The sequence below is a fragment of the Fringilla coelebs genome (genome assembly GCF_963513975.1).
Source record: "Fringilla coelebs genome assembly, chromosome: 2".
Lineage (NCBI taxonomy): Eukaryota > Metazoa > Chordata > Aves > Passeriformes > Fringillidae > Fringilla > Fringilla coelebs.
The window spans coordinates 31,493,351-31,502,646 of record NC_140029.1 but is presented as its reverse complement, the minus strand read 5'-3'; the positions used below and the strand labels follow the sequence as shown (position 1 = coordinate 31,502,646).

General features: G+C 44.1%; 1 protein-coding gene across 1 annotated transcript; it reads right to left on the bottom strand.

Annotated features, from left to right (window-relative positions):
* Positions 1 to 2,570: 2,570 nt before the first annotated feature.
* LOC311166849 (lysozyme g-like) lies at positions 2,571 to 5,851 on the bottom strand (the record flags this gene model as incomplete). The annotated part of the gene is made up of 5 exons (XM_084227044.1): positions 2,571 to 2,701; positions 3,419 to 3,557; positions 3,784 to 3,980; positions 4,929 to 5,018; positions 5,809 to 5,851. 5 exons carry the CDS (start codon positions 5,849 to 5,851, stop codon positions 2,571 to 2,573), a joined length of 600 nt encoding a protein of 199 aa, XP_084083170.1.
* Positions 5,852 to 9,296: the final 3,445 nt, after the last annotated feature.

The window sequence follows — 9,296 nt, the reverse complement described above, 5'->3', positions numbered from 1 at the left end:
CAGGTGTCTTGGTCTTTGATTCCCTGGAATGTTCTTTCCGCTCTGATTTGGATTTTCTCTTTCCTTGCCTGTGCTTCTGCTTTTTCTGATATGTTATTTGGTATTAGATAATTTGCTTTGCAAGATGTCTGTTGGTTTTGGTTTTTTTTTTCAATAGGCCATGGGTCAAAAGGTGACTGCAGCTGCTCTGTCTACATCAGGCAGAAAAGGAACTTCCAGTGACATGGACAGAGGTGACCAGAAAAAGATCAGAAAGGAACAACAATCTGTACTCATTATTTGTCAAGAAACCTTTTGCTCAAATCTTAAGGCAGCATGCTGCTGTTAAACTTTTCTTGTTTATTTGCTCCTTACTACCAATTTATCAAGCTCCAACTAATTTTCTGCAGAGATTTTCTGTATTTGCTGCAAAGTGCTGATACCCTAAAACAAAATTTGGAACAAAATATGGAATTTCCATAACTTGGAATTTTAAATGGACATTAAAATCTAAATAACCCTTTGTGGTGATGCTGCACAACTCAGCTGGCAGGTCTGCAGGCCCTTGGGTATTACTACCACAACATGAAGCAGCAGCTTCATAGCTTCAAATTGGACTCCTGAGGAGCTCAGAGATCTGCAGGGTTGGCAGCACAAATAGTGGTGACAAGGACCTTGCTGGCAGCAACTGAGGATGACATGAAGGCAGCCAGAGTTCCACTCTTGTTCACCCTTGGAACTCAAGCCCCAGCTTTGTACACATAGGCAGCAACGAGATTTCCTGCCCCATGTGAAGTTTATACTGATCTAACAAAAATTCATTCATAGGCTTTACATAAGAGGTTTATGTAACATAGGTTTACATAATATAATGCACCAAAGGCTTCATCCTATGAATTTTACATAAGTAGACAACCATGTGATACATTTCATAAGTTTGTATTACAAAGTAATTATTTTAGTAAAACTCTATTAATATAGTGCAGAATTCATTAAAGACTAATATCAATATCTGTGTTGCTCAATACTGAACTGTTTATGGTAGTCTTAAAGAAAAAAATCAGTGACATTTGAGACAACATAGGGTTCCCTCTGGTCTCCAGAGGTAATAAAATTAGTTTGTTTGTGACATATGTTAACCATGAAGAGTCCTTGCCATGATGGTAAGCAGATAAGTGACTGGCAAGACAAGGGGCACGGTGTTTAAAGTGCTCTGCTGGCAAAAGCTGTCTCCAGCCCAGCTCTCGTGCTGCCTGTGTTGACCCTGCCTGGCAGCCCAGGCACATGCACAGCACTGCCCCTTCCTGCCAGGCAAGGACTGCCAGGAACATCACTTCTGCATCAGCTACGGTGGCAGCTGGAAGAAAAGTGCTCTGGCACCTCCAAAATGGTTATTTGAAAGGCTCAATGGGGACATTCTTATTACCATGTTCACAAGTTTGGGTCAGCAGCCAGGCTCAGGCCCAGCTCTTCTGACCCATCCAGTCTGCAGCACCATTATCCTCTCTCTGTTCTCAAACTGAGTTTTAGACCCATTCCAAGAGTACTGAATAGGGTTATATACTCAAGCTATAGATTGCTACCCACTGAGCCCCATGAAACTGAAAAAAAATAAACGTTGGGATTTAACATTTATCTTTATTTCTATCTTATTCTCATTCTTGTTCTGTAATTAATAAATTGGCACCAAGAGACCCATCCACTTTCAAACAGACCAGAGCTCATTCACTTCTACTAGAAACTGGGATTCCTGGCACAGGGACAGATGCTGAAATGCTTTTAGATTTGGAGGAAACTCAGCATAAGTGTGCCAAAGCTAAAGCAGGAAAGGTTGTGGGGTTTTTTACCAAAACTATTGCTGTGATACGGCTCCCGGTGGGTACGTATGGGGCTGACTCCTGCTCCAAGGGCTGCTCACTGATGGAAAGGCATTTTGCCTGCTGTGGCACTTGCAGTGTTTTCCATATAGATGCCCTGGTGAGGTCCCCAGCTGTACCATGGCTGTGGATTCAGGAGACCAACCAAAGGATGTTTAGTATTGTTCCCCTGAGGGCTGGCTACAGGAACACTCAGCTACTGCAGAGACCAAAGGCTCACTGAGAGATCTCTTCATTGCTCCTTAGCCAGCAGCACCAAGGCAAGGAAAACAGGGTATGCATCCCCTGCTTTGGCTGTGGAGAGGAAAGAAGGTGGATGCAGATGGGAAGAGCACAGCTGATGCCTAGGGAGAGCTGTTTGTGTCCATGTCTGGGAAACGCACAAACAGCCCCAGGGTGCAGCTTTGAACACCTTCCTCACTCAAAATTTAAACATTGCTGGTGTTCCCCCATCTGCCTTTCAAAGGCCCTGAGCTTGTGGGATCTCATCCCTGGGGATCTCCTGGAAGTCAGTGCTGAGCTTGCCTATCAGTGAGCAGGGGGCTGGGATTTGCTGGAGCGAGCAAGGTGGCATTGGCAATGCCACCAGCATCGGTCCTGCCAGGAGACCTGAGGAACTGCTCTGGGTACTACAGCACTGGGCTGTAGTGGGTACTACATCACTGCTGGGCCAGTCTGCAGAGGGGAGGCTCTGTGGTGGGGTGGGTTTAAGACCTAGAACCCATTTCTCTTAAAGTACTGGGCTCGCCTAATCACGCTGTTGGCGTAGCTGTAGTCGCTGCTGCATGGGTCTGCTTCATAGACCGGGAGGTTGCCCATTCTTGCATGGTAGGTGCAGATGCCCCCTGGAAAGAGTTAAGAAGAAGTTGTTATGGGCTTGTAAGAGATAGAAATTTAAGAGAAAAAATTTTTAGCAAAAAATGCCATGCATCTCACCAAACAGGAACTGCTTGACAAAGTGCCAATCGTGCATGACTTCTGAAAAGTGACTGATTTTGTAAAATCTTTCTTGCTGTAGGGAAGGAGCCCATGACTCTCTCCAAATGCAGGTGGAAATGGAACACTTTTACCAGAAAAGGGTGTAATCAGAGCAAAGGAAGGGCAGTAGCAGAGCAAAGAACGGAGAGTAAGAAATAGCATATGGTGAACAAACCAGCACGCAGCATGAACTGCAAGGAAACCTGGATTACAATCTTCCTGGACACAAAAGGTTGCTACAATAATTCTGCTGTTGTGATGCCTCAGTTTCTGCATTCTCCAGTGACTTTTGTTTAGTTGCTTTCTATCTTATTTATCTATCTAACAGCCATTTCTCATTGCTAGTCTGCTGGTATGGTACTGCTTCTGTTAAACTAGAAAACTCTGGTTCTGGTTGTTATTTTGGGGTCTTTTTTTGTTTGTTTGGGGTTTTTTGTGGGTTTTTTTCTGGTGGGTTTTTTTTGTAAGAGATCCTGTAAAATCTGCCAGATTGATGCTCTTTTTCCCTTAAAAGTGACACCAAAAATCACACAGCACTCCCATCAGTCAGTCTGTCCCTCCCTAGCACCAAGCTCATTCCGTACCTCTCAGCTGCCGGTCCCAAGTCCAGGTGGGATGTCTTGCCCGTACTTCATTAAGGGAAAGAACCAGGATATTTGAGCACTGATTGATGTGTTCTTCACTATCCCACGTCACAGCAGGTTGCACTTGCTGCCTGCTGATCTAGGAAAGACAAGCAAGAAAATGGGTTTCCCTCTGAATGCCACTCCCTCTTCCCTGCACTCCCAGGCTTTGACTCATTGAAGTGACCTTATCCAGGACAGCCTTGGATACAGAGGGATTGCAATAAAGTGCCCTTTCAAACACAGAACAGTCATTTGCCACGATAAAGCCCTGGGGTATGCACTACATGACTGTGCTGTTGCTCACACTTGTCACCCTGGAGTACCTGCATCAGGCCGTACTTCTGCCGTGCCCGGTCCCAGCCGTTGTCCAGGAGCAGGCCCACGCGGCTCTCCTGGGACATGATGCCACCGATGAGCGCTGGGTCCAAGCAGAGGTTTCTGGCTACTCTCTTGATTGGGATCTCGTATCTCCTCAGGCGGGGCAGGTCCGCCTCAGCAGTCCTCCGTATCATGGCATATCCTGCGGTGTAGGGAAAGGCAGACTTACACACAGCCCTGTCCAAACCCCTCGCTTCCCCCTTGAGCAGGTGTGTCAAAGGAGGAACTCAAGCTCTTAAGAAATCGCTTCTACATCAAGTTGGGCAGTGGGGTTTGAGGAACAAGCACAGCTCTGTTGGCTCTGACCATGGCTAAGGAGCTGTTCTTCCACTACCCAAGGATGACCAGGGGAACAGGGAGGCTTCTTAGGAGGTGGAATGCATGGTCCTCTTCTTCTGCTGCACCTCTGGAGTCAGAAAAGTGCAGTTTCAAAATGGATTTGAAAAAATTGAGGGGTATGTTACTACAGATTGTCCACACTTCAGTAACAGCCGTGTTCTATTTCTAGAGACTGGGGGCTTTTTAAAAGGAAATTTGGAACAGTTTGGAAACAAGCAAGCAGGTTGAGATCTATGCTTGAACGCCCGTGGTCAGGTGTCTGCCCTGGAGAAGCCTACATCCCAGGAACATGGAGATATCAGCAGTATGACAGTATGTGACATAGTCAGCTGTGTGGTGACACCAGGCAAGAAAGAGAGAAATGTGAAGCACTGGCCAGCTCAGCCAACATGCCAGCACTCAGGACCTGGCTCTGTGTATCCTGCCCTTGGAGCAGACAAGCCCTAGGGCTTAGTGAGGAGGCTGATGCTGAAGTCCTGGGTGATGAAGAGGCTGATTTAACTGAAAAGTGGTGGTACTATTTTCTTTTGCTTTGAGGCCAAAGATCCTGATTATGGGACATGAAGTTTGTCCTTCCACTTCCCATCAGGTCTGGAGGCTTCACCTGCTCTTTTGGAAGAGGAAGTGTTGCTTTCTCCCTTTTTTCTGTTTGAATAGGTGCACCACATTTAATTTGGCAATGACAGGAGGTAAGGCATCTCATCAGTCAGGTACAAACAAGTTGACAAATCAAGCAATGAACCATACATACCACAGTCAGAGGCTCTTACAGGTGTACAGGAGATCGTGGGGGCTTGAAGAGCACTTATATCGCCATAGCAACTGTAGCTCAGGGATGGAGCTGAAATTAAATGGAGCTGTTTGAACACATAAGATCTCAGAGTAGTATTGTTCAAGTCCTGCCAGTGCATACAAGTCAAGCATGAGAGAGTCCAGACCTGCAAACCACATCCCCTTGTGTTGGCCCTGCTTGTACGGTTGCTACTGGTCTCCACCAGTGATGTTATCAAAGAAAGGTAGAGAACAGAAATTGGTTCTTTTCTAATTGAATATTGAAGCAAATGGATCTAAGGACTGTTTAGATGAATATGCACCTGCCCTGTTAGGTCTAAAGGGTGGTGTGGGAGAGGAGAACCAGAGCCTCTGCATTTATTTCAGAGGGGAGGTCCCATTCAATGCCCCACTCAGATGATGGCTGGCACTAGCTGAGCACCCTGGCTGGGATTGTCTGCTGTGTCCCTCCATAACTTGGTGAGGAATTAATTCAGGAGAATGCTTGCCTCAGTCTGGGAAAATTACCCTATTTCCCCAGTAAGTGGGGAACAAATAGCCTCTATCAAATAGATTGCCACTTTTGTGAGACCATTTCTGAGAGGGCGAGGAGATTGGATGAGGTTAGCTGGGAAAACCAAGAGGAGACATGGCTGTGGCTCCCTTGGTTTCAGTCCCGTCCTCCAGATGAGCTGGTTTAAAAGGCACATGTGGTAGCAAGCAGCCTCATACAGCAGCTGAGGACCTTCAGCCACACCAGATCTTACAGGGCCATGCAGGAAGGGGGCCTCAGACTTCTCCAAGGTCCTCCTGCAAACAATTCCCGGTGTGCTTTTGACAGCAACCCAAACCTGTCTTACCAACAAGGGCTGAAAGACCCAGCAACAGCAGTGCAGGGATCATGGTGATGGCTCTCCTCAGCTGTCCTGGGAGACCTGGAAACACAGTGGTTTGCAAAACATGAAGAAATTACTGCTGATTTTCAGCAGCACTCTAGCAAAGTTGGCATGCCAAAAGCTTCCACCCTGAGGCACCAGACAGGGATGGCATTAGCTGAGGAGGGGTTGGGCAGCAGAGGAACTTTCTCCCCTTAGGGAGGTTGGGATCAGGAAGGTCCCTGTTGGTAGCCTGGACTAGCAGGGGCCTTTTTTAGCCCCAGCCAGTTGTCATTGCTTGCTCACATGGCCCCTCCTAAAGGCCCATAGTGTGTCTTCATGATGAGCAGGTCCACTAGCTTTGCTTTAATTTTGTAAGTGTTTGAAGTCTTGAAGTCTAATGTGCTATAAAGTGCGCACAACCCCTGCCTGCCTGTTCAAAAAGCATTTTTCCTTGGCTCTTGAGAGAAGTTGTCTTCAAAAATCATGAACTGTGACCCTCAATACTCTGCTAAGAGCATGCAAGGCAACTCCAACATTTATTGGGTGAAATAATACTTCTCTGTGTGATACTGGCAGATAACCACTTTACTAATAAATGTGTGTGTTTTGCCTATTAATAAAATTCAAAAATATCATCAGCTATCAAATGCAAAAAAATTGCTGTATTTGACTTGCTGATTAACACATTTAAATTGAGCAGCTTTTATGGCTTAGAAATGTTTGGGCTGGTTTTTTTTTTTTTTTTCCCAAGATTTCAAACACAAAATACACCATGAGTCTTGTAGGCAATTAACATTAATCCTGTTAACACTTGAAAACACATTTTCAGTTTTAATAGCATGGGACCATTTCTCTAGACTGCATTTCCACTGCAAACCAGATTATGTAGATGCAGAAACACAAATAATCCACCAGTATCATTGGAAAGGCTCTCTTGTCCTGACTGAGCTTTTTCAGGCCAGCAATGCCCATGGCCAGATCAGGGTACACCCAGTAGCTCTGTTTGAGCTCTAGCACTAAGGCTAAGTACTCACAAACCCAGATCAATAGAGCTTGACCCAACACCTATGAATTCAATGGCAAATCCATCTGTGTCCCAATTGAAAGCTACAGGATATATCTGTTTCCACATGCAGGAATTTTTTTCACTCCACTCCCATCACAAAAACCTCACATGCCTTATACAGAAACACCATAGCAGTCACAATATTAGCAAAATGCTAAATCAAAACAAATCAAGGCTTTTGGTTCTAAATAAATATTCTGTAAGTGAATTCAGACTCACCTGTATTCAGTTGTTCTTCCTCTGAGGCAGGTCACTTGATGACTTTTCTATATATACATAGGAAAAGGTATCCACCCTATGGGCTTTGGAATGTTAATTCCTACCTAGTGTGATGACTGTTTTAAAGTACACTAAGTAATATATATTAAGAGCTTAGAACTCCAATGATTTCTTTCATCCAAAGATTTGCACAAAGGGTGGTTAGTCAGAGTCAGGACAACTCTGTGAAAGGAAATAAACACTGGTTTTCCTCCATCAATAAGCACATTGATGCACTTAAGTAAATGACTTGCAGAAATTATTGAAGTGAATCAGTGGCAGAGGCCAGGCAAAATCCAGATCCCTGTCTAGTCCTCTCCTCGCTTTGCATCGGGACATATTTCTGGAAGGATTGTTTTTGTTTCCTCAATAGTTTCAGATAGACAAGCTTTTAATTAAGAATCATACTTAATTAAGTATCATACTTTAATTAAGTAACCATATGAATTTTAACAAGGACAATTAAGGAAAATCATCCCACTGCTTCATTGTTTACAACAACCCTAATTCAGGGTGGGCACTTGACTACTTGGAGAGCTGAGGCAGGGTCTGAGTTTAAGATGTGGGGAGGCAGGGGGCTGCAGCAGAAATTAGGAGGATGAGACTGGTCTCTCAGCAACTGGAGCTAGTGGGGACACACAGGAGCTCTGAAAGACTTGCATTTTGCAGCCAAGACACTTTTCACATATCTAAAACATCTGAGTCAGTTGGAGAAGGAAAGAGAGTCTGGGAGGCCAGTGCCCTTCAATCCTGTTCTGTTCACCTCATTTTTCTCTTCCCTGGACTCTGCCCAGCATGCATGGAGGTTAGGAAGATTTTCTCCTGGTGGCTTCTCTTCATTGTTTAATGCATCACGAATCCATCTATTCCCACTGCTCTTTCAGGACTGATGTGGCAGGTAGGAAATGCTGTTTTGGCCAGATACTAATGAATATGTTCAAAACCAGGCAATGTTACAGGAGGTTTAGTATAAGGGTTGAGGTGAGTCCTAAATACAGAACTCGTACTAAAACCTTCCCAAAGATTACAACAAAGCTAGGCAATCATTCTTCATGCACAAACCTGATATCTTCTGTGGTATCTCAGACTAGACTATCATGTAATCCTTTTACTGGGGTTCAACATTTTGAAAAGCAGAGGGTAAAGTTTGACATAATGTAAGGTGCACATCTTTGTGGTGTTGTTATGGTCTAACGCTTAGAAAGTAGAAACATCACACGTACAGTGTGCTTTAATCCTTTCAAAGGCAATAGCTACTGATTAAATGCTGGAGGGAAGGACAAGAAGAAGAAATTATCTGGGAAAAGCTCACAGTGCACAGCTTGATGGCAGCAAACCCAGTAGATACATTCATTTATCCTCTACAGAACAAGACAATAATTTTGTACTAGAAAGAGATGTATTCTCTCAAATAGATTATAACAATTTAGTATTAACATCTGGGTATCCTTTATAAAAACAACATCATGTTAGTGACAAAAAAATAATGTTCTTCTGTCACTGAGCCTGTGTTCATGCTGGTGACTTGAGACCTTCTTTGAGAAGTAGCCTATAATCTTAGGTAAGATTTATTTCTTAATATGTTGTCCACTTGATGTTGGTCCTTAAGATAAAGTTTTGAATTGAAATACTGTTTGTCTTTGCTACATATTTTTCTCTTTCATTTGTTACAATGTAATCACATTTTTCTGCATTTCACAGTAGTCACAAGAATTCTTAATGCCTATTCTGCATTGCATTGCTCCTTATATACTCATTGAGTAGTGGATATTATGTTTTAAATGCAGGTTTTTATCTGTGCTGCTGTAAGCTCTTAGGTCCCTGGGACAGATTCCTTGTATTCATTCAAATTCCACTGTGAGCCCAGATAAGAGGGTACTTTTTCAGCAGTGTTTTGGACTTTTTCTCACTCAAACCCTCTTTATCCACAGAAATTTTTCCAACTGCCTTTTAGAGTAAAAGCCAAAAGCAAGCAGCCTCTATAGAAACATGCTCATTATACTGAATGGAGCAGGGCTCTCAGCTAGTGCATTTGTCCAAGGCACCATGATGTCATGAAAGCTTCATGGTGTCAGAAAACACCACCTTCTGCTAAAAGGTCTTTGTGGGGCTATGTAAACATAGAGCATTGAGTATAGGTCAGCCA